Source organism: Oncorhynchus mykiss, chromosome 18 (assembly GCF_013265735.2).
Source record: "Oncorhynchus mykiss isolate Arlee chromosome 18, USDA_OmykA_1.1, whole genome shotgun sequence".
NCBI classification, from domain to species: domain Eukaryota; kingdom Metazoa; phylum Chordata; class Actinopteri; order Salmoniformes; family Salmonidae; genus Oncorhynchus; species Oncorhynchus mykiss.
In genome coordinates, this window is record NC_048582.1 from 18,952,585 (window position 1) to 18,978,630 (window position 26,046).

General features: G+C 44.8%; 1 protein-coding gene across 4 annotated transcripts; it reads left to right on the top strand.

Moving 5' to 3' along the window:
• Positions 1-6,799: 6,799 nt before the first annotated feature.
• LOC110495746 (single-stranded DNA-binding protein 3) lies at positions 6,800-25,891 on the top strand. 4 transcript variants are annotated; one of them, XM_036952166.1, is made up of 18 exons: positions 6,800-7,098; positions 12,979-13,051; positions 13,688-13,749; positions 16,509-16,593; positions 19,012-19,101; positions 20,098-20,163; positions 20,556-20,615; positions 20,725-20,791; positions 21,234-21,301; positions 21,490-21,551; positions 21,707-21,752; positions 21,946-21,981; positions 22,100-22,154; positions 22,267-22,337; positions 22,502-22,580; positions 22,694-22,722; positions 22,859-22,960; positions 23,296-25,891. In XM_036952166.1, exons 1-18 carry the CDS (start codon positions 7,043-7,045, stop codon positions 23,449-23,451), a joined length of 1,263 nt encoding a protein of 420 aa, XP_036808061.1. In that variant the 5' UTR covers positions 6,800-7,042; the 3' UTR covers positions 23,452-25,891. The 4 variants fall into 4 exon arrangements, with proteins under 4 accessions (XP_036808061.1, XP_036808064.1, XP_036808062.1 ...); XM_036952169.1 differs by having other exon boundaries at positions 22,100-22,151; positions 23,118-25,891; XM_036952167.1 differs by having other exon boundaries at positions 22,100-22,151.
• The last annotated feature ends 155 nt before the right edge of the window (positions 25,892-26,046 follow it).

Here is a 26,046-nt window from a genome sequence, read left to right on the forward strand (position 1 = left end):
GTCAAATATGCCCCCCCCTTGTTCTTGGAAATAGTATATTCCACAATTTATTCCAGGCAAAGACTGACAGTTTTTTGGGTCACAGAATGGCTGTTGAAGTCACCAGTTTACCCTCCCCCCGCCATAATAAGGAATTAGTACATTTATGATAACGAAAATGTTAGTGGACTGAGGGAGAAAGCATGTTGACATGTCTGCGCATTTCTACTGAATGAAAAGTATTTTGTCATCTTTATTAAAAGGCTTTAATGTTTTCTTGTTTGTTTCTCTAGTCTACCACATCCACCTTTCTTATATCATTTCATGTGAAAATGTAGGCCTGCCTATGCTATAACACATTTATCATAAATGATGACATTATAATAGAGTAATGCCAGTGTATTCCATGCCAGTGCACATCTTAGTGATGGGAACTATGATTGTCATGTTGTCGTTTTATTTTCTCCAGAATATAAACAGAAAAGACAAACAGAAGAGATAGAATAATAACATGTTGGACAATTATTCTCAATAACGGAAAACTCTCTCTCCCCATCCCCATATCCTGTACTGTACATATGGCTGGTAAATGAACAGTGGTAGCAGTTAAGGGAGAAGGACTAGTGACACTTGACTCCACAGGTCCTATGTAGCCATTCACACAATAATCCTAATGCTTCAAACACAGCTCAAGACCTGGACGATAGCATACATACTCACTGTGTGTGTGTGTGTGTATTTGTGTGTGTGTATTAAAAGAATACAGTGAATCCCCAGGACCAATCAAGCATTAGTGTAGTTAAGATCTGATTATCCCTTATGGTGCTTCTGTGGTTGTTGTTGATTATGTTCTTCATGTTGCTACATTGCTAACCCTAAAATCCGGTTTTCTATGTCAAATGGTTTTGCTATATTTCAGTCTTCTGTCATGTATATGAAGAGTAATATTGGGATGCAAACTCAAAATGTAATACATTTCAACTCTATATCTGACATGGTGCAGGTGTCTTCTTCTTTTTAAGCCCACAACCATGTGTGTGAAGGTGAATACTTGTTTCAAAGTAGATTTGTTTAAGACTACCAATACCTTGATTTAGCTCACTGCTGTAAAATGTTTACATAAAGAAATGCACACATTTATAGTCAAATTTGATCTTTCAAAATATACATTTGAATGTTTTTCCTGTTTTGAACAGATAGTTTGACACATTTCATCCAGCCACTTGTTATGAACATTTGTCTGCTATTCATTCAAAGTGTTGTGTTTCTGTGATACTCGGAGGCTGAGAAATTGGCGATTGAGCTAATCTGACATACTGACACGATTTAAAATGGCCAACGATATGGTCACTTGTGCCATCAGACTTTGAGCTCTAACTTTGGAACGCTATGGGCTGTCAACTCAGTTCTACTGACATCTGAAACATGACACTCTGGACTTGGTACGGAGACATTGACTAGAAGAATGTGCATTAACAATTGACTTTTTTAAATAAAAAAAATTGTTCATGTGTTGTTTTCACCTCTTTCGACAACTAATAATCTTTAGAACCTTTTAAATCTACATCAGATTTTGACAAACAATTGATAAACCTTTAAAGCAAAATAGAAAGATGAATGTTTTATTCACAACATCTGAATAGTACATAATAGAATAGAGCAGGTATGTACAAGTGCTTTGTGATGTCTGCAGTAGATACTGCTGAACAGCTAGAATGGACCCATTATGGCTAACACTGGATTAATGTCATCCTTCACCGTGAGTGTGTGTCTGTACCCCCGTTAGCTAATGGGGATCATATGTGGAGTCAGCACAGAAACACTAAACAATTTACTTTCCCCACCCCCACCACACTCACAAACATCCTCGGCCTTAAACCCCTCGTCAGTGAGTTAAACACTACTCCTTGGGGAGGTAGAGTACAGCCCTGCCACCGTGTGTGTTAGAGATAGGTGGATGTGGTGGTGAATGGAGGGAGAGGCGAGGAGAGAGAGAGAGCAGGAGGTATGGAGTGCTCAGAGGGAGAGGGACAGCGGTAAAGAACGAGAAAGACGGAGAGAGAAAAGAAAGAGAGGTTTAGAGGCCCACAAAGGGGTAGAGGGGCCCTGTAGTTCTGGCAGAGGGGCGAGACTGTCAACAACGCATGTATCAAAACCCCCAGACAACACACTCCATATACACACACACACACACAGCCCCTGTTTTTGGTGTGTGTGTACATACATAACACTGCATGTGACACCAAGAGCAGAGGTAAGACAAACATAATGCCAAGCAGAACCTTCTCTACTGGAGAGAGGGGTGAGGTAGAAGGAGAGAAAGGGGGATGGAGAAGGGGATAGAGGGGTGAGGGAGAAGGAGAGAAAGGGGGAGGAAGAAGTGGAAAGATGGGAGAGGGTGAAGGAGAGAGAGCGAGGGAGGGAGCAGGAAAGAGGGGGGGGGAGAAGGGGAGAGAGGGGAAGGGAGAAGGAGAGAGTGGGGGGGAGAATGGGAAAGATGGGAGAGGGAGAAGGGGAGAGAGAGCAAAGGGAGAAGGGGAGAGAGGGGGAGGGAGAAGGAGAGAGGGGGAGATGGGTAGAGAGGGGGGGGAGTAGGATAGAGAGAGGGGGGAGGGAGAATGGGAAAGACAGGAGAGGGAGGAGAGAGGGGGGAGGGAGAAGGAGAGAAAGGGGGAGGAAGAAGAAGAAAGATGGGAGAGGTTGAAGGAGAGAGAGCGCGAGGGAGGGAGCAGGAGAGAGGGGGGGAGAAGGGGAGAGAGGGGAAGGGAGAAGGAGAGAGTGGGGGGGAGAATGGGAAAGATGGGAGAGGGAGAAGGGGAGAGAGAGCAAAGGGAGAAGGTGAGAAAGGGGGAGGGAGAAGGAGAGAGAGGGGGAGAAAGAAGGGGAGAGAGGGGGAGGGAGAAGGAGAGAGGGGGAGATGGGTAGAGGGGGGGGAAGTAGGATAGAGAGAGGGGGGAGGGAGAATGGGAAAGACGGGAGAGGGAGGAGAGAGGGGGGAGGGGAGAGAGAGAGGGAAAGCAATAAAGAGAGAATATTTAGAGAGATTGGGAGGTGGGATAGAATAGAGCATTATTTATTCAGTCAGCAAACATACCTGGGAAAGTAGTTATGTGGTAATTTTACCTAAAACCATTTAGCAATTCGGGAAATAAAGCAATATCAAGACATGACCAGATAACCATTGCAGTAAGAGTTTGATTGAATTCAACATTTAAATAAAATAGTGTTAAAAGCTGAGAACTGTGTACTGTCTGTGTAGTAGCAGATCACACCACAGTCTGTGTTCCTTTAATGAAAAATCTGTGTTCCGGGTGTGTGTGTGTGAGCATGTGTATGTATGTGTGAGTGTGTGTGCGACTGTTAAAACCCTTCTTTAAGAGGACATGCAATCTGGATCCTATTTAACATCCATGTGTTTTTATTTCAGGGCTCTAAGGTCAGATGTACTTGACTCTGCTCCAACTGTTTAAAAGTTTGCCATTTTTGACACACAGTATCAAAACTTTACTTAGATTGAAGTGGTGATATTTGACATTCTGATCCCAAAGCCTGTGCATGTGTGTGTGCTTGTGTGCCTATGATATGACTGTACAGAGTTGTGTTCTGTCAGAAATAGGGCAGGTTAGGTCATAGACAGTTTCATAAGCCCAGTCTGACCTCTTTATACAGACACACACAATCTCTCTCTCCCTCTCTTTTTCTTTCTCTCCTTTAATCTCTCGGAATATTAGTCAACTCTCTCAAATTCCCACATCTCTCTCTTTCTCTCCCTCTGGATCCCCTTTGTTTTCCACTGGCTGATTACAACCACGCTGATTCGATTCATATCTACACTTAACAAAAATATAAACAGAACATGTAAAGTGTTGGTCCCATGTTTCATGAGCTGAAATAAAAGATCCCAGAAATGTTCCATACCCACAAAAAGCTTATTTCTCTCAAGTTGTGCACAAATGTGTTTCCATCCCTGTTAGTGAGCATTTCTCATTTGCCAAGATAATCCATCCATCTTTCAGGTGTGGCATATCGAAGAAGCTGATTAAACAGGATGATCAGTACACAGGTGCACCTTGTGCTGGGGACAATAAAAGGCCATTCTAAAATGTGCAGTTTTGTCACACAACACAATGCCACAGATGTCTCAAGTTTTGAAAGAGCCCGCAATTGGCATGCAGATTGCAGGAATGTCCACCAGCGCTGTTGCAAGAGAATTCAACGTTAATTTGTTTTAGAGAATTTGACAGTACGTCAAACCGGCCTCACAACCACAGACCACGTGTAACCACACCAGCCCAGGACCTCCACATCCGGCTTCTTCACCTGCGGGATTGTCTGAGGGGAGGGGGAGCTGAGGAGTATTTCTGTCTGTAATAAAGCCCTTTTTGTGGGGAAAAACTAATTCTGATTGGCTGGGCCTGGCTTCCCATTAGGTGGGCCTGGCACCCAAGTGGATGGGCCTATGCCCTCCAAGGCCCACACATGGCAGCGCCCTTGCCCAGTCATGTGAAATCCATAGATTAGGGCCTAATTCATTTATTTCAATTGACTGATTTCCTTATAGGAACTGTAACTCAGCAAAATCTTTGAAATTGTTGCATGTTGAGATTTATATTTTTGTTCAGTATAAAACAGCAACCTGCCATTTTAGTTTCTGGAAATATGGTCCACCTATATGTTGTGGTGCTAAAACCCATGTACTTACATGGTAATTAGCAGGTAATCATTAGCGAGTAATTAGCATGAGCAGGTAAGGTGTAAATACAGTCCAGGTACACATTGTTGCAAAACACCTACAACTGATATACCTGTTTGCAGCTTGCACAAGGAGTGGGGAGGATGGAGAAGATGGGTGGAAGAATTAATGAATGGGAGACAAGGTGAGAGGAAAGAAGAGGAGAGAAAAAGAGGCTGAAAAAGCAAGGAGAGGCAGCGTCATACCGAGGCAGTGGTTGTCTGTGGTTTTCCCCTCAGACAGAGTGAAAATGGGGGCGTAGAGAAAACAGGCAGTATGATCTTTAGAGCGATTACATTTCTAAAGAAATAGAAAGTATTGAGAGAAAACAGAGATTAGAGAGATACAGGAGCAGGTAGACATTTCCCTTTACTCTAAGGCTGTGTTTACACATGCAGGCCAATTCTTCTGATTGCTCAAAAGACCAATTAGTGGAAAAATAATCAGAATAGAATTGGGCTGCATGTGTAAACGCAGCCTAGCTGGTCCCAGGTCAGACACTTGTTCAGTCCTGTTAATGGTTATGATCAGAATGTGAGGTCGGGTAACCTGATCCTAGATCTGTAGTTAGAGGTAACAGCTATTCTGAGAGATAGTAGAACTATCAGGAAGTGTGAGAAGTAAAATATTTAACCACATCGATTCAATGTGCTACTACTTAAACTCACACACTCTCTACTAGCTAGATTGTGGTATTGACATGCTCATGTTAGAGCCCTGTTCCAGTAACCTCTTTCTTTCTTAGAGCATTGAAACGGGGCCCAAGTCTTTGAGACGAAGCCATCTATAGGAATCTAGTGAATACTGATCCAGAAATCCAACAAACAGCCTAATTGTTGAGTCAAACGGCCTCATTCAATTAGCAATGAAACATGTGAATGTAATATTCTGAGAGGTCCTCTTCTGGAGTGATTGAAAATACAGGTCTGGCTCGATTGAACACAACCTGTTTGGAGTGTGTGTGAGATGTGTGTGCGTGTGTACATTAGGGTGAATACCTCTGAATTCCAGGAGTGGAGTTGATTTATAATTACCCTAACGAATCATCCTACCCTATCAGAAATATACACACATACACACACACACACACACACAGGCACATTCCCTCAACAGTATGTGTGTTCTGAGAGGTATGTGGGCTCAGGCCAATCGATACTGATGCTATGATGAGACAGTGATAGAGTTTGAGGTCTAGAGCTGAGTAGATACAAACACACTCTCCCTCACTCTCTAGCCTATTGGAGCAACACAAGCACACTGACAGCTCTGCCTAGCTAGACTGTGTTTGTGTCCAAGCTCTTGGTACTCTCTCTTTACCCCTTTTTTGGACAATGTGTTTGCTTATGTGTGTCATTTAGAAAAACAGTGGAGGTGGCTAACCCCAAGAATGACACATGCATGCAGTCAGTGTGTCCTTCCCACAGATGAGCAACATTTAAGCAGATCACTTCGCTCCTGCACACACACACCCAGCCACTGCACTGCACCCACACTCACACACATTCTTAAAGGGACAGGCCACACACACACATCCCTCAACTTCATACTTGGTATACATGTACACATTTGATTAATTATTCCCTCACACGACACATAGGCTGTGTTTAGACAGGCACCCCAATTCTGATATTTTTTTCTTCACTAAATTGGTCCTTTAACAAAACAGATCAGGTCTGGAAAAGATCTGATGTGAAAAGATCTGACATGAAAAGATCTGATGTGATCTGCAAAAAGACCAATTAGTGGCAAAATGATCAGAATTTGGCTTACTGTGTAAACACAGCCATATAACTATATAAAAACAGGACACACAGAGCTGTTATATACCATTCCTGGCCGGAACATACCTTACAGAGCACAGAGTTACATGTGGGCACAGTAGGGTACTGTTAAAAGAGGCATGTAGGGTACTGTTAAAAGAGGCATGTTAGTGATCAAAACCCTGCACACATCCATGTGGGACTCCAAGCCCAGGAATGAAGAACACTGACCAGTCTATCATAATTTAGTTTGGCAAATAAACAAAAAAAAGGGATCTATCCCTTTAAGAAGCCCCCACCATTCTATAACAGGGGGAGCGTGGGTAAAACCCTGGAACAGCGACTGAAAAAAAAAGATCACCAACAGACGGTTTCAAGCTCCCCGCGACGGCAGCAGCCCCTGTTCGGATCGGCAATGTTGAGGATGGATGTAGCCTGCTAGAAAAAAAGACACCGGGGCACAGTGAGAGAGAACACTACTGCTGTGTAGCTATGGAGATCGTACGTGGTCGCTTTCTTTGACAGGTGTCGGAACCGGACTGAATAAAAAGTATCGAAACCAGCTTCAAGGATGTACGCCAAGGGGAAAGGTGCTGTTGTGCCCTCAGATAACCAAGCAAGAGAAAAGTAAGTGGGAATAGTGCAATGTCACAAACACCAGCTAGAGACACTAGTACTAGGATATCTACTGTTATCTCCAACGCTCACATACACCACCTCGCTTGTTGTCATAGAAAGGGTGCAGATTAGGATACGATATGCTCTCCGTAGTTGTTTAGGGTCTTTGTTTTTCAGGTTTTCTTGCATAGGTGAATTCTTGTAGCCCTCCCTAACAAGCAAATAGTTATTGGGGGTTGATTGCTAGCCTAGCTAAACGTTAGCTTACTATCAAGGTATCCATTCCTACTAGTTTCATTCTCATCCGGTACAGTATATTATTAACTTCATGTTTAATATCGCCAATGTCATACAACATTGGAAAAATCATTTGTTTTCAAACTGTCTGCAATATGTTGCATTTTAGAATTGAGTGGAAAAGAGCATCATCCCTACTTCTCTGGGTATTGGGAACAATGCCTTCGTGAAGATGCTTGTGTGTTTCAGGAAGCCTGGGATTAGTTTATGGTGAAATAACGTAGCCGACTGATAGCTTTTACAAAGTTGAAACCAATGTAACCGGTTTGGTTTCAATGTAACAAAGGAGTGTCCAACGTTCCAAAAAGGAACTATTCGAACTCACTCTACATTGTATGAATGTGTACCTTCATACGCGAGTTACTGCTAGGTAGGCTAGGAGCTAGCTAGCGGCAAGTATGATAACTGTGTCCAAACAGTTTGTTTAGCCTTTATTAAAGAGTAAAATAAGTGTCCTTTATAAAACGAGGTTTCTATCATTTAAAATTGGCCACTACGCTGAGCATTTAGCCGAATAGTTGGAGTTACAAACGAGATAGTGTGCTAGCTCAGATAGCGGTAGCTTACCTATCCCTTTGTCTGCTAGCTACGGATGCCGTTTTGTCCGTACAGGATGATGTTCCGCTGAACTGGCTGCTAGTACGACAGTAACTTTATCGTATCCACCCAGTGCTACTGTGTTGCATTTATGTTTCTTTCCTAAACATGTTTGTCACAACATGTGTTATTTGGTTTCTAAAGAGATTTCAAATTTGTATGGTATAACCTGCAGAATCAGATACTCATAAGTATGCACTGTGAACAACACAACTACTAGGCTATTCGTACTGATTTATTTGAACTTTACTGACAAGCTGTAGATGGCTCTCTTTTTCCCGTGTCTTGCCAAATGTCAACAAAGCCGATGCCTTAATATTTGCCCATACTTTCCCCCACACATTTCAGTCCATATTTAAATTAAAGCTGTTCTAAGCCCTGTCCCTTGGATGTGCAAATAAATTGTCAACACATTTGTCTGCTCCTTCTGTGTATGTCGCTGTTGTGCTTGATATTATTATGTTCATCTACAATCTAGCCTAATTGATTTTATGAATCAACCTCAGAACTTGAGCTCTGGGCAGACCATAGATTAGCTCAGAAGGCACACTTTTGTTGATTTTCCTCCCCTCTGTCTCTATTCTTCTGCCTCCTCACCTCCCCTCCCTCTCCTCCTCTGTATCCTCTCCTTTCTTCCCCTCCTCTCCAATGCTCAGTTCTCCCTTCCTCTCTTCCAAGTCCTCATCTCCCTCTTCTGTGTTGAATTATTGAGTGTCTGACTGAAGCGGTTGCTCAGTGCTGTGAGTCGGAGCGGTGTGTGCGTGTGGTCGCTCTGAGCTGGAGCAATGTCTGTGTTTCTCTGTCTGTGAGAAGGAGAGTGTTTTCTGGTGGGCTGTCTTATCCATGTTTAAAGAGGGGTTTTGTCTGCAGCCGCAGGCAGGATGTCAGGTGTACTGGTGGTGAACATCAGGGGGGAAGTTTGTGAGAGAGAAAGGGACTGAGGGAGGAGATGAGCTGTCCCTTTGCTGACTAATTGTGCGTGTGTGCAGAGACACTACCTTCCCATCAAAACATCTCCCCAGTGTTGCAGCTCAAGAAACTCTCTTCCTCTCAATGCGTGAGCTTAAATAATGCAGCAGACCAGGTGCACATAGCCCCCCACCCCGTGCACACACAGGCCTCTCATCACACATAAACATTTCATCAGTGCCCTTGTGGGGGAGATCAGTAGTTTGGTCGTTAACCATAGCCTTCTGTAAATGGTCAGGAGAAGACATGGTGTGTATGTGAGAGAGTAGACCTACACTAACCAAAGTCAGTGGTGTAGTGGAGGGTAAAGGCAGTTTACCCACCATGCATCCCACTTCTGGCTTGCCTCTGAAGCTAAGCAGAGGCACTCTTTCCTGTGATCTAAAAAAAATAAGCGTCCCAGTGCCCCAGGGCAGTGATTGGGAACGTTTCCCTGTGTAGAGTGCCGTCTTTCGGATGGGATGTTAAAGATCCCATGGCACATATTATAAGAGAAGGGATGCTAACCCCAGTGGCCTGGTTACATTTCCCCACATTTTGGGAGAAAATGCATTGAAAGTATAGGCAGCGTTACTTTATTCACTGTGAACGCTGATCAGTTTAAACCAGCAGTCTCAGAGATAAGTGACTTTCAAATCATTGACTGCCCAGTGCATTGGTCAGGTGTGTGTGAGAGGCTTAACTGACCCAAGACTGACAGTAAACTTTACTACACCACCAGGCAGCCACAGACAATTGTGTGTTAGAACCACTACCTCAGACGACCTGGCTCATAAATCACGGGCTAGCCTGTCTGAAGAGCTGCAACCTCACAATTACCTCCTACTCTTAAGAGGGTTCGTACTCTTCTCTGGCAGTGTGTTTGTCCTGTCTCACCAGTTGTTTTATCTGTGATCACAGGGTGGGAACACCCCTCAGCTATTTATGGGCCTGTCCTGTGAGACAGCCCTTACGACTGTACACACACACCAGACCTGGATTCAAATACATGTATATTTTGTTACTCAAATACACAGAAAATAAGTATTTTAATATTTTCAAATAATATGGGCCGAATCAACTACTTCTATTGTATTCGCAAGCTGTTGCGTCTCAACTGATGGCAGGCACAACACAAACCTCAGATGATGAAAGGTCTAAACTACAACATGTGCGAATATAAAAAATATAGTTTTTCATGAAATTATAAAATAATTTGACAAATTTGTTTTTGTAAGTTAAAAAAAAAATGATATCAAACTCAACTGTTTTATCTTTTGTAGCGATGAAGACATGGCTGTCTCATGGTATGTGAAATGGGTCAACTTTGAGCACCTTCATCTTCTGGATGTTTTGGTATTCAGGTGTAAGAAGCCACTTTCGGACCATTTAGGTCATGGTCAAATATGTTTGGGGAAAAAATATTTACGCGTAGTTTTCTGCAATTCTACCCATTTTTACATGGGGTGAAATGTTTGCATTTTTAAAAGGCACTCTGCAGAAATTTCTCTTAATTCTAATAGTTCGCCTAATTTCTGTTGGACAAAAGTGAGCATAGTGTAGAGAATCATTGTACCATCTAGACTGCTGTGAAATGGTTTCCATAACCAAAAATATTTCATTTTCGGCTGTTTGAAAACTGCTGTACAAAAACAAAAGTAAAAGATGCAGAAATACAATTTAAATGGGAAGCATCGAAAATAGCGCACATAGAAGAGATACTACTTCTTAGGCTGTGACAGATCTGTAACTCACGTTTCTATGACTTTTATCGGGTCGCCCAAAAAGTTGCATATTGTAGCCCTTTGAAGCAAATTTCCAGTAGTTCTACACTTTATGACGTATGCCATGTTAACCCTTTCCAGCCTGAGGGGATTGTTCCACTGGATCATGACCTCTGCATGCATTAATGAGTATAATGAAAACATGATACCTATTTTGAATGTTGAGAAACTGCATAGATTTTCATGTAAGATACATTTTCACAACACTTTCTAATGAAGATGGAAAACACTTAGAGCATATTGAGTCTTGTTTTGTAAGGATTGAAAATATGAAATGAGAATATAAATACCTTTTACTGTGAACAAGTTGTTTTAGTGACCAATCGTATTTAAAAAAAGAATTCTATGGAATGTTCCACTTATCTGCGTAGTATATTCAACACATCTGCTCCAAAACAAATTACAAATAGCATTTAGTCTGACATGTGATAAGCAAAGGCATAAACAAGTAATATAATATTAATAAGACAATAACTTTATTGAAAGAATAACGTTAGGGAGTGCATTGTCTCATTCAAACCTGTACAAAAAAAAAAAAAGTTATCACCATCATAGCCATAACATTAAATACAACATTAATCTCAGGGGTATTGTCATCAAAATGTATTTGGAATGACAGAATATGATAAAGGCATAATACCAATTTATTGGCTTTTACAAATCTATTTTTTTTCTCTACATTATTACCCTATCACGCGAGCAGTCAGAACGGGAACCATTTAAAAGCCCAACGTTATTTTAGTCTTTACATGTCCTTTACATCTCCAAGGCCATGAGAGTCATGTGTTAAACATGTAGGCAGGCAGGCTGGCATGCAGGATATATGGGAACAGGAAAGGACAACATGCACGAGAGTTATGGAGGAGCCAAGGTGGGGGCCCCTGGTGGGCAGAGGAGTCGGCTATCTCGGTAGCTGCGGTAGACCTGGAGGCTGGTATGTAGCCGGTGTCTGGTAGAGGACTAGGAGGCAAGGCCAGTGGGGGGTAAGAGGGGGGACCAGAAGGGGAGAGGCAGGGGATGAAGCGGTCTGGTGAGGGGTGTTGGAAGGCAGGGAAGCAACACTGGGAAGTGTAGAGCCTGTGGGGGCAGGGGGACATGCATCAAGCATACTGTATTTCCTTAACCTCCCAAACCAGCCTGATCTGGCAAGCTCACATTATATTTCACTGCAAGTGAAGTGAAACCAGTGTGAGCACAGTGGTCAATCTGGTTTAATTGACATTTGAGTCATTCAGCAGACCCTCTTATCCAGACCGATTTACAGGAGCAGTGAGGGTTAATTGCCTTGCTCAAGGGCAGATTAAAATATATATTTTTGTCACGTAGTCAGCTCAGGGATTCGAACCAGCGACCTTTCGGTTACTGGCCCAACGCTCTTAACTGCTAGTTTACCTGCTGATTTTTACTAGGCCATACTAGCGACACACTTAGCTATGTTTGACAGTACACAGAAAATCTAGCTCACTTGTTTTTCCAGACAGAAAGAAATGGCCCCAAAAATGTCAGAAACGGAGGGAGAAGCAACTTTCTTACCTCATCTGATCCACCTGGTTGTTTCTGCTTTGAAGCGGTCAAAATGGCACTCGATCCACTCTCCTTCCAGTCCTCTACCAGGGCACTGAGGCAAATGGAGGATTTGCTCTGTGACCTTTCATTGAAGTAAAAAAAACAAGTTCCCACCCATAAAGCCCTAAACCATTAATATATCTACTTGTAAATCATGTGTAAATGGCAGTTTACAGAAATACATTTGGTGATTGGACGGTGGTGTTATTATGGCTTTAAACCATTGTTTGACTATTATTACGAAATTAGAATGCTCCGGCTGGAAAGGGTTTTAATGATATCTGAGTGAGAAAGACTAACAAAATCAATTGGGGACCCTAGGAACATACCTGGTCGGTAATTGGCCATGATTACTACAAGTTTAGATTGGTAAATTAATCAAAAAATTGTTCGCTGGCGTGGGTCATTTAGTGACTGACATAAGAAATTGCTGATGCATTACCAAATTTCGAACTTGCACCTTGTGTATTCTACTATTCGCAACAGTAAGTTGAGGCCCCGAACTGAGTTCCCAAAAACAACCTAGCGGCCTGGGGCCCTAAGCGACCGCTTATGCCTGCAGCCTGCCGTGCACACACAGTCAGCCTTGTTGTTCTAGTAGGTTTGTGTAATCCTCAACCAGATCTTTGCTAATGCTAACTCCTATGGCTTTCTCTACAGTTTTGCTAATGCAAGGTCCTGTTCTCCTCTGTTGCAGGTTAGCGCTGTACGTATATGAGTACCTGCTGCATGTAGGAGCACAGAAGTCTGCACAGACCTTCTTGTCAGAGGTAAGACGCACACACCTCTCTGTCCGACGTCGTCCTACCTCTAGCCTGGTGGTCGCCAACTTTGGTCCTTCCCAATAAGTAAGGGACTAGAGTGAGAAAGGAGAAAGGTGGAGAATGACAGAGGAAAAGAGGGGGACACTGAGGTAGAGAGATGTGGACAGGTAGCGGTAGCCTAGATGGTGGTAGAGGGAGACCGAGAGAGCGAAGGGGAAGGACGGCGTTGACAAAGGGGTAGAACGAGGTGTGACTCTCTGAGGGCATTGACTGAGAGGTAGGGAAAGAAGGAGCGTAAGGGAGAGTGCGGTCGCGAAGAGGGACAGCGTTGACTGGCTGAGACAGACTGATTATGTGTTCTTAACCTCTAGGCCAGGGGTGTCAAACTCATTCCACGGAGGGCCAAGTGTCTGCGGCTTTTGGGTTTTTCCTTTCAATTAAGACCTAGACAACCAGATGAGGGGAGTTCTTTACTAACCAGTGACCTTAATTCATCAATCAAGTACAAAGGGAGTGAACCTGCAGACGCTCAGCCCTCAGTGGAATGAGTTTCACACGTACTCTACCGGCACACACCCACCCTGGCAGTCTCCTCTCCTGCTGAGTTTAGAACTAGACAGCATGTTGCTCTCTCTCTTTCAGATACGATGGGAAAAGAATATTACGTTAGGGGAGCCTCCTGGATTCCTGCACTCGTGGTGGTGGTGAGTATCTCGGCCCCTTGCATCTTCTTGTGTTCACACGTTTGTGTATTCCATTAGAATATCACCACTGTGTGTGTGTGGTGAATAACATATGTACTGTACATAGATGTGGTAAAGGAGGCAGTGGAACGCAGACTGACACACGTTCTAACAAAGTTGCCATTTATCGGCCCACAGGCCCACAATGTGGTTACTTAAGTCCGATTTGGATATATGTCAGCTGTTTTCTCCACGTAGCATTTAGCAGTCACTTCTAAACGTTAACTGCCATTCGTATAAGCTGGTTAGCATAGCTAGCATACAGAATTGGTGGTGGTCAGTTGTTTTTAACTATATAATGCGATTGATTTGTAATAGAGGTTGGCCAAATATGATTTTAATACCGATTATTGGAGGACCATAAAAAGCCGATACCGATTAATCGGCCGTTTAAAAAAATATATATATTTTTTTTTACATTTTATTATTTTGTAATAATGACAATTACAACAATACTGAATGAACACTTATTTTAACTTAATATAATACATCAATAAAATCAATTTAGCCTCAAATAAATAATGAAACATATTTAATTTGGTTTAAATAATGCAAAAACAGTGTAGGAGAAGAAAGTAAAAGTGCAATATGTGCCGTGTTGGAGAAGAAAGTAAAAGTGCAATATGTGCCATGTAAAAAAAGCTAACGTTTAAGTTCCTTGCTCAGAACATGAGAACATATGAAAGCTGGTGGTTCCTTTTAACATGATTCTTCAATATTCCAAGGTAAGAGGTATTAGGTTGTAGTTAATATAGTATTTATAGGATTTCTCTCTATACCATTTATATTTCATATACCTTTGACTATTGGATGTTCTTATAGGCACTTTAGTATTGCCAGTGTAACAGTATAGCTTCCGTCCCTCTCCTCCCCACTGCCTGGTCTCGAACCAGGAACACATCGACAACAGCCACCCTCGAAGCATCGTTACCCATCGCTCCACAAAATCCGCGGCCCTTGCAGAGCAAGGGGAACAACCACTCCAAGTCTCAGAGCGAGTGACGTCACCGATTGAAACGCTATTAGCGCGCACCCCGCTAACTAGCTAGCCATTTCAAATCGGTTACACCAGCCTAATCTCAGGAGTTGATAGGCTTGAAGTCATAAACAGCTCAATGCTTGAAGCATTGCAAAGAGCTGCTGGCAAAACGCACAAAAGTGCTGTTTGAATGAATGCTTACTAGCCTGCTGGTGCCTACCACCGCTCAGTCAGACTGCTCTATCAAATCATAGACTTAATTATAACATAATAACACACAGAAATACGAGCCTTAGGTAATTAATATGGTCGAATCCAGAAACTATCATCTCGAAAACAAGACGTTTATTCTTTCAGTGAAATACGGAACCGTTCCGTATTTTATCTAACGGGTGGCATCCCTAAGTCTAAATATTGCTGTTACATTGTACAACCTTCAATGTTATGTCATAATTACGTAAAATTCTGGCAAATTAGTTCGTAACGAGCCAGGTGGCCCAAACTGTTGCATATACCCCGACTGCGTGCAATGAACGCAAGAGAAGTGACACAATTTCACCTGGTTAATATTGCCTGCTAACCTGGATTTCTTTTAGCTAAATATGCAGGTTTAAAAATATATACTTCTGTGTATTGATTTGAAAAAAGGCATTGATGTTTATGGTTCGGTACAGTCGTGTAACGATTGTGCTTTTTTCACAAATGCGCTTTTGTTAAATCATCCCCCGTTTGGCGACGTTGGCTGTCTTTGTTAGGAAGAAATAGTCATCAAACAGTTGGCAACGAGCCAGGTGGCCCAAACTGCTGCATTATAGCCTGACTCTGTTGCAAGAGAAGTGACACAATTTACCCAGTTAAAATAAATTCTTGTTAGCAGGCAAATTTAACTAAATATGCAGGTTTAAAAATATATACTTGTGTATTGATTTTAAGAAAGGCATTGGTGTTTATGGTTAGGTACACATTGGAGCAACGATACACACCACATAGATTATATGCAACGCAGGACACGCTAGATAAACTAGTAATATCATCAACCATGTGTAGTTAACTAGTGATTATGATTGATTGTTTTTTATAAGATAAGTTTAATGCTAGCTAGCAACTTACCTTGGCTTCTACTGCATTCGTGTAACAGGCAGTCTCCTCGTGGAGTGCAATGAGAGGCAGGTGGTTCGAGCGTTGGACTAGTTAACTAGTAAGGTTGGAGATTGAATCTCCTGAGCTGACAACGTAAAAATCTGTCATTCTGCCACAGAACAAGGCAGTTAACCCACCGTTCCTCGGCCGTCATTGAAAATAAGAATATGTTCTTAACTGACTTGCCTAGTTAAATAAAGGTGTGTCATTTTTTATTTTATTTTTTACATCTGCCAAATCGGTGTCCAAAAATAGTGATTTCCGATTGTTAGGAAATCTTGAAATCGGCCCTAAATAATCGGCCATTCCGATTAATGGGTCGACCTCTAATTTGTAATGATGACATGAACACATGTTGGGGTTGACAACCATACGAGCATTATATTGACATTTCTACGTCAACATAGTGTGAAATACACATGTCAACAATAGCCTAAATGTCGGCTGATTTTGCTGGGGGGCAATGAGAAGAGTCGGGATCTTTCCCCCACGGTCCTTCAATTCAATTGCTTTGGTGGAGTTCGCTTGACCTCTTTATCGCCTCTATTGGCTCATCAAGTGCTCCCTGACATGAACCCTCTTCCTCTATTTCCTGTTGCAGTGTATTCTGGGATTTGTATTGCGCTGCGCCGGACAGACGGGAGAACTGCGAACACTCCAGCGAGGCCAAGGCCTTCCATGATTACGTGAGTGACCGGCCCAAGTGTGTGTGTGTGTCTTCGTCCCGCCTCTTCCCGTGTGTGTGTGTGTGTGGCTATCGTCAGTGTGTGGAGATAATGGAATGGAGGTCTTAATCCAGTAAGCCCAGCACTGGGCCGGGGTTAAGCCAGGGATTTGTGGGTGGGTTTGTGTGTGTTGCAGCCCTGGCATCTGGCCCAGAGCAAGGGGGGGCTTTCACATCCTCGGTGCCAGAGAGAGCTGGTTAACCGTGTGTGTGCTCTGTTTTGTCTGCCGTGGCTGGCAACTGTTTGAGTGAAGTGCCAGTTTGCCAGTCTCGAGGACCAGATGGTCACTCAAACACACAAGGTGTGTGTCTATATCCATGTAGAGCATTCTGGCAGGGGGGGGGTGTGCGCATCTCTGTCTCTCTGTGTGTGTGTGTGTGGCCTCAGACATGCTGTTTTCTAGAGTCCATAGAAAACAAATGATTTAGTTCTCCTGTAACTCTCTTTGCCTTCTTCCCTCTCTCATTTTGCCCCTTTACTCTCTCATCTCTTTTTTTTGTGGGAGGGGGGGGGGGATTTACCACTCTTCTCTCCCCCTTTTTCTTTCTCTCTATCTCTCTCCATCTTCCAGTGTTTGTTTGTCTTACCATTGAAAAGGTCAATAATGTGTTGAGCACCATTGATCTGTCCATTTTCTCTCTCTGTGTGTGTGTGTGTGTGTGTGTGTGTGTGTGTGGGGGCTGGATAGATCAATTCCATTCAGTATCGTTGAACCACATCGCCCAATCAAATCATCAATTTTGATTTGTTGATTAATTATTCATGGTGGTGGATTCCTATAGGCTGAGCCAGACGTTAACCTTCCCCTGTGGTGCTTCCTGTCACTGTGTGTTGACATTTATTTATGTTTGTGTGGGTGAGTGATAGTCCACCATGTAGCTTTATTGATGTACAGTTATTTGTCATTGATGTGTAGGATTTAGGATTTGTCTGTGTGTTGTCGATATGTCAAGCATGATGCCAGTAGCCTGGTTAATGGTATTTCTATACGAACCTTGCCCTCTGGTATGATAGGTGAAGTTTTCACCATATTGCCTATATCTATCCAATTATTTCATATCCACACAAGTGGTTAGGGCCTGGCTAGAGGTTGTTACTGAAAACCCGTCACTCTGTCTCTCTCTCGGTCTCTTTCTCCTACCTCCCTCTTCTCCCCCTCTCTCTGAGAGGGGGATGCTAGAGGCACGGGGAGCAAAGGACCAGTCTCCATAGCAACAGCTTCGACTAGCTACTGCAAGAGATGAGAGAGGGGGAGTGAGCAAAAGGAAGTGAGAGCGACGGGGAATAGAGGTTAGGGGAGGGGGAGGAGAGGTGAGGTTAGGGCTGTGGGAGGGGGAGGAGAGGTGAGGTTAGGGCTGTGGGAGGGGGAGGAGAGGTTAGGGGAGGGTGAGGTGAGGTTAGGGGAGGGGGAGGAGAGGTGAGGTTAGGGGAGGGGGAGGAGAGGTGAGGTTAGGGCTGTGGGAGGGAGAGGTGAGGTTAGGGCTGTGGGAGGGAGAGGTGAGGTTAGGGCTGTGGGAGGGAGAGGTGAGGTTAGGGCTGTGGGAGGGAGAGGTGAGGTTAGGGCTGTGGGAGGGAGAGGTGAGGTTAGGGCTGTGGGAGGGAGAGGTGAGGTTAGGGCTGTGGGAGGGAGAGGTGAGGTTAGGGCTGTGGGAGGGAGAGGTGAGGTTAGGGCTGTGGGAGGGAGAGGTGAGGTTAGGGCTGTGGGAGGGAGAGGTGAGGTTAGGGCTGTGGGAGGGAGAGGTGAGGTTAGGGCTGTGGGAGGGAGAGGTGAGGTTAGGGCTGTGGGAGGGGGAGGTGAGGTTAGGGCTAGGTGAGGTTAGGGCTGTGGGAGGGGGAGGTGAGGTTAGGGCTAGGTGAGGTTAGGGGAGGGAGAGGTGAGGTTAGGGGAGGAGAGGTGAGGTTAGGGCTGTGGGAGGGTGAGGTTAGGGCTGTGGGAGGGGGAGGAGAGGTGAGGTTAGGGGAGGGAGAGGTGAGGTTAGGGCTGTGGGAGGGTGAGGGGAGGCTGAGGTTAGGGGAGGGGGAGGTTAGGGGAGGGGGGGGGGAGGTGAGGTTAGGGGAGGGGGGGGGGGGAGAGGTGAGGTTAGGGGAGGGGGAGGAGAGGTTAGGGCTGTGGGAGGTGAGGGCCGTGGGGGGGAGAGGAGGAGTGCAGATGTTTGGAGAGGGTTAAGGGGAATGAGCCGGGGAAAGGGAGCAAGATGGAGGAAAGACCCTATGTTGTCCCCAGGGACTCAGTGGCCTGTTCATGGGCAGAATTAGCATAAATGTATAAAGACAAAGGTGTGTGTCAGTTTAACATAAAGTGGAAAGGGCAGGGTTTAGGATGGTCTGTGTGACTCTGTGCTTCATCTTTTAACGTGTGTGTGTGTGTGTGTGTTGCAGAGTGCGGCAGCAGCCCCCAGTCCTGTGATGGGGAATATGCCACCTAATGATGGTATGCCAGGAGGACCCATGCCGCCTGGATTCTTCCAGGTAATACACCTCTTCTGCTACCTCCCTCGCCCCTGACTTTACGCATGGTAAAACTCTCTCCCTCCACTCCACCAATCATCTTCATCATCCATTACTTAATTCCCTCTCTTCCTAGATCTCCTCACACTTCTTTTTCACCTCCCTCTCTTTCTCTCCACCCCCCTCTTTCTCTCCACCTCCAAAAAATCCCTCTCTCCTCTCATATATAGATCACACACACACACACACACACACACACACACACACACACAAAGCCAGACAGCGTGATGGACAGCCCTGGCATTTGGCAGCGGCGATGATAAGGTGGAACGGAGAGAGATGGGCCTCAATGTGTTTGTTTCTGTGGCTACCACTTCATTGTCTGCCGAGAGTGGAAGAGAGAACTGGAGAGAGCTGAAATGAAAGAATGGGAGGGAGGAAGTCGGTGAAAGTGGGAGATGGCAAGAAGAGAATAGTGAGGGAGCGAGGAACGAGGAGAGGCACGGAAGTGCTATTTATAACAAGTGAGGGACGAGGGTGTCTGTGCTTGTGTTGTCCTTTTTGTACAAGTGGCCTTATCATTAGCAAGAGCTGCTTGCTGCAATTATGCCTGTGTTGCTATTATCATGTGTGTGCTTGGTGTTTGTTCGCTAATAAAAAAAAAATTGAAGACCCACACAATTCACAAAACAAACCTGAAGTCATTCATGCACATTCAAGCAGTTCCTCAGTCTAGTTGCATGTCCTGATGTTGAACAGTGTGGGATGGACGGTGACCAAACATGCTGTAGGCTCCTCTGATCCACTGTTGTTCTGAGCTGTGTTTTATAGTTGCGTCAACATTGCCCTCTAGTGGTGAAGACACCCTCTTACCATGGATTAGGAAAAATGCCCTCCTCTCCCGCTCTGTGTTCTGATTGGCTACTGCCTAGCTTCTCTTCCACATCCCTGATTGGCTTGCTCCTGCAGCTGTAGTTGTTAGCTCCTCTCTCTGATGTCACTCTTCTCTTCCCGCAGGGTCCGCCAGGCTCCCAGCAGTCTCCTCACGCACAGCCCCCCCACGGCATGGGACCACACGGACAGGTAACAAACACACATAAATAATTGACTCTCCTCTGGAGCTGTTCTGGGTGGGTTGAAGCTTTAGCCTCCACACAGACACACTCCACCAACCCCTCATCAATAAAACAAAAGAGGAGCCACTGTGGACCTACACACTGAGTGCACATGTGCACGGGACAGACAGAACACACACAATGCTCTACATGTACCACTACATGTACGGCTAAGGGATGAGTGCGACGCCTGCATCCTTGAAGACAAGCTTCCTCTGTAAAATATCTCGTTAATTAGCCGGCTCATTGTTTTCTGTGTTCTCACCCCCCTTCCTCCTCATCCTCCATTCACACTCTGTCCATCTGTCTGCTCAACTCCTTTTCAGTGGGAATGACAAACTCTCTCTCTGTCTCTCTCAGCCTTTCATGTCGCCACGGTTTCCAGGTGGACCCCGCCCCTCTCTCCGAATGCCAAATCAGGTATGGACCACCCACTTACCTATACAGCTGAACATGTACTTTCAGGTAGGTATGTGCTGGTGGTCCATACTCACGATCGCCCCTTCTCTCATCCATCTGTTTCCCTCAGCCTCCAGGGGGAATCCCTGGTTCTCAGCCTCTCCTGCCAAACAGCATGGACCCCACCAGACCACAAGGTGTGTGTGTGTGTACATTATTCATGCTTGTGTTTATGTAAGCTTGCAGTTTTTCAAGTGGCGTTCCTCTCTGAGAACGCCGGTGCCCCCAGGACCTCACAGATCCAGGGGTCATCTTGGTGGAAGATAGGATAGTGTGGGTCTCTGAGTTTTGGCTGAGTTTTGGCTTGAGATTACAGGTTCAGATTATAGAGTACTGTTTAACCCAACAGGGGTCCCAGTTAATGAGGTTAGAGGAGAGTTTAGTCTGTTGCCTGCCATAAACCCTGCCTTCCAGGTTCAGACTGACCATATGTGGATTAGGTGTGGAGGTGACCGTCTCATTGGATAAAAGTGTTTGCTAAGTGAATCGAATTATCCATATTAGACCATCACATAGTGTCTTTAACTACCAGTGTGTGTTGGTGTTAAGACTGTGTTCTTGTCATATTTTCTCCTATAGGACATCCTAATATGGGTGGGCCAATGAGAATGAACGCTCCACGAGGAATGGGGCCCATGGGTCCACAGGTAAGCGTGCGTGCGCACACACACACACACTCTCTAGTTTTGACACTGTGTATCTCTTCTCTCTATGTAGAACTACGGGGGTATGAGACCCCCTCCTAACTCCATGGGTGGTCCTATGCCTGGGATGAACACACACACACAAACACACTCTCTAGTTTTGACACTGTGTATCTCTTCTCTCTATGTAGAACTACGGGGGTATGAGACCCCCTCCTAACTCCATGGGTGGTCCTATGCCTGGGATGAACATGTAAGTGTTCCCTCCATAGGGAGAAAGACAGTCTATCCCATAGCACCAGCTTCATGGTTGAATATCGACGGCCCCGACATCATGAATGTTGAACTGTTGTTCTCTTGGTTTATGGCAGTGTTTCCCTATACTTACAGTTTCTCTTTGTCTCTCAGGGGACCTGGTGGTAGAGGACCGTGGCCTGGTCCCAATGCGAACTCAGTAAGTTGTTTCCTCGCTCAATTTGCCATAGATTAGATGATTCATTACAATGATTATTATTTAAGATGGCTTGAAAAATGTACTATACTGCCCTCTTGTTGCTGGAGGAAAGAACTACTGGTTAGTTGAGAATCTCTCCCGGCAGTAACTATGACCCCCCCCCTAACTTCTAGTTTCCCTTCTCTCATCACAGATACAATACTCCTCCTCATCTCCCGGCCACTATGTGGTGAGTAGCCAACCGGCAGTGTTTTCAACAACTCGTCAGTTATAAAACTGTTCCTTAGCTGTGGAAATGGGGGAAATTGTGTGCACTGTTCTTATTGACCTTTTTGACTGTTTCCCAGGGTCCTCCAGGAGGAGGGGGGCCGCCCGGAACTCCCATCATGCCCAGCCCAGGTGGTGCGTCTCTTAAATATGTCCCCCCCAGCACCAGTACTATATTTAGACACTATGTGTGTTGCCTCTCTCTCTGTGTGTACTAATGTTGTGCTATTGTGTTGGTCTCCCCCAGACTCCAACAACTCCAGTGAAAACATCTACACTATGATGAACCCTATAGGACCAGGAGGAAACAGACCCAACGTGAGTCACATTACACGTCGTATTCCACCGCGTGATGTCACGCAGCGTGACACCACGATACAGTATGACTTTATCCCCCCGTTGATTAGATAGGGCAGTTAAAACCAGTCCTCAGTTTCACTGAGACATCTTTATGTTCTGTGTGTGTGTGTGTTCTCTCCCAGTTCCCTATGGGCCCGGGGCCTGATGGACCGATGGGAGCTATGGGAGCCATGGAACCTCACCACATGAACGGCTCACTAGGTGGGTGCTATGACAGGGTTATGAAACCTGTTATTAATGCAGTCGTAAGGGTGACAATGTTCAGTGCATGGATGAACTGTTTTGAATCTCATCTTTCTCTCATGGTCTCTCAGGCTCTGGGGACATGGACGGGTTGCCAAAGGTGAATATAAATCTCCTTTTCTACAACATTTGACTTCAATCTCTCAAACAGACAGAGGGACGTGTCTTGGAGCTGCTGGTCAAATAACGTGTGGTACAACATATTTATAGAGTTATCTTACTCTCTATCTATCCAGAACTCTCCTAACAACATGGGGGGTATGAGCAACCCTCCCGGGACGCCGCGGGACGATGGGGAGATGGGTGGAAACTTCCTCAACCCATTCCAAAGTGAAAGTGTGAGTACTGCTGGCCAATGACCCCCTGACCCCTATACCTTGACCCCTCAAGAACCAGGGTGGGTGACCTGGTATGTAATGTTGTAGCGTTTACATTTTTCACTCATGTCTACCACTCCCCCCCCCCCCCCCCCCCCCCCCCCTTCTCTCTTCACAGTATTCACCCAACATGACGATGAGTGTGTAATTTTAATTTCTTTATTTTTTGTATTTTCTTTTGGTTATTTTTGTTTTTGTACCTTTCCACCTGGATTTTCCAACCCCTCACCTTGGATCGGACTCATTCTGCCTTTCCCACCTCACCTCCACCCCCTCGAACTCTCGCCACTACCCAGGCTTCTAGGACAGCCCTGGGGCATGCTGGGCCTCTAGTGAAGGTGGAGCTTCCCGACGCTGTCTGTGGCATAGACAGGAAACAGAGACACAGGAAGTCCCTACTCTCTAACCCCGCCCCCTGCCTCTCTGACTTCTTGTCAGACTCTGGACAATGAGAGAGGGGATGATGGAGAGACTGGATAACATGGACACCCTTCAGGACACAGCATGGTAGGGTTCTGTCAGTAGCTGTCTGGAAGCTCGACAAACATTTACATTGGCATTCGCTTTTATTTTGATGTTTTTATTGTTTCTAGTGGATACAGGGAACGCATCTCAAATGATCCCCCTTTCCCTATGTAGTGCACTACTTTTAGAGGAATAGGGTGTCATTTGAGACGTAGACATGGAAGTGTCGTCTAGCCCCCCTCCCCCCTCGTTCACTCTGTGTATACATTTAAAAAACAAGTGTTGTGATGTTTTCCATTACTCTGTATGTAATGTATTATTGCTATTCTTTTTATAATATTTTATTGTTATGATTTAATAATATTATGATGATTCTGTTTATTTTAAAATGTAGGATTTAATTTCTGTAGTTTTTTTGTTGTTGTTGAAAGGGCATGCACCCACTGATGACCTCTTCGTTAGTAACTTCACAGGACGGTGAACCTTCACTAGTCTCCTTAAGGAAAACCCACAGGATATACACAATCTACTGCCCAGTCAGAGAACAGCGCCTTTGGTCCATCATGGTACTTTAAATTGTAATGTCCCTCTCCATCCCCCTGAGAAGGTGTTTTCTCTGTAGTAGACTAAGTGACCCTGAACATGCAGAGGATGCACAGTTGTATTTATTGGTTTGATTTTCCATTGAGACAGAACAGGTTGACAATAAGTCCATCTACACACTCCGGAATCACTCTGCACCAATCAGCATCATCCACCTAGAGGAAGACATCTTGGAAGTGTCTGGTTTTTGTTTTTACTTTATTTTTTTTACCCAGAGGGCAGTTCTTCTGACCTTCTGTGAAATTATTCTGCTTGGATGCTTAAAGGACTCTTGTAACAGAGCTGAGCCAATCAGGAGGTGGTGTGCCCCCCCCCAAGAGGACAACATTTGTCCCTCACACACAACCAACCAATCGGCCTACCTACACCCTCCCCAACCATCTCTCTCTCTCCTTTTGTGATGTCTCTATCTGTCTTTGGTTTGTTTTGTAAATACTGTAAAGTGAATTTTGATATCATGACATGTTTTGATATTTCCGTCTCAACCAATGACTGATGAGAAACGAGTTGATTCAGACCAACTGGGTTTGAAAAGAGACGGTGTGTGTTTTTACAGTACCTCACTGTTCAACTCTGACACAACTAGGGCCAGGAGGGACCCTCTTTGTTGGATCATTATGTAGTTAGGAACTACAACTAACGTTTAGAGTCCAGAGTGTTTCCTGGCCAGGTCAAGCTGTTAGGGAAATCTCCTGTCCCTAGTAACGATAGATGAAAAGAAAATGATTGTTTTCTATTAAGGCTTTTTCTGTATTTGAATTGAGAAAAGATGTTAAATCACAGGTTCTTAATGATATGGAGAGAGTTAAGGGGGGAAAGGCTTCTGGTGTAGTTTGAGATACTGCTGTATAGATTCAACTCTGAACCATATTCACTAAGGGCAAATCAAATCGGAAATGCACCCAATTCCCTATATAGTGCACTACTGAAGCCAAAAGTAGTGCACTACATAGGGAAATTGGGTGCCATTTGGAACGTGCCCTAGTTTGCACTAGTGCAAAGTGTTTCTTGTTGGAAGAGGATAATTATTGTAAAACGAACCGTGAAACTGTTTAGTTTTTAAAATGTGAGATATATTTACTTACCATAACTAGGGCTAGGAGTGTTTTATGTGCCCTTGTCAGTGGAGGCTGCTGAGGGGAGGATGGCTCATAATGTCTGGACTGGAGCGTGGAACCATGTTTGTCTGTAACATTTCACTGATTCGGGCTCCAGCCATTAGCACAAGCCTCCGTCCCCAATTAAGGTGCACCGACCTCCTGTGGTCCTTGTCATTTCATGTGCTCTGGAAAAACTCATGGCCCTACTCATGACCTTCTTTTGACCTTTCCACTCTGCCCATACGGAAGAGGACGCCTCTTTTATCTGTGACCGCATGGGCTGCGCCATTGAGGCTACAACCCATAGGAACCCCCATCCGGTTGACTACTTTAGTATGGCGGAAGCCCTCAGTGGCGCTGCCCGTGCTAAAACGGCATTTTGGCCACTATTATTCTCTATGGCTCTACCTTTTTTCAAGTTGTTTCCTGACTGTGACCTGTTCAGGGAAACCTCCTGGCCCTAGTGGTGTCAAACTCTGCCCCGGTGCAAACGACTCTCCTGTATGAAAAATCAACGTTTGTCACATTGTTGGTCGTTTCTGTGTTTCTATGGTGACGTATAATACTGTTTCATTCTGGGTTGAAAGGAGGGGACAGCGGGTGAGGAAACATTTGACTGTTCCTTGGGTTTGTCCATCTCGCTAGTCTAAAGTAGCGTCCTCCTCTCCCTTCACCTGCACTGACGAGGACGATGGATCTGTGCAGACGAAGGAGATGACGTGAGGAGAGGAAGCCACTTTAAATTTGAGCTGGCAGGCCATGTTTTTCTCTGACGACAAAGCAGCATTGGATACGAGGCAGTTTGTTTTTCAGAGCGTTTAGTCCATTTACAATGATCCTGTGTTTTTAAATTCTGTTAACCCCTTTTTAGATTGGATG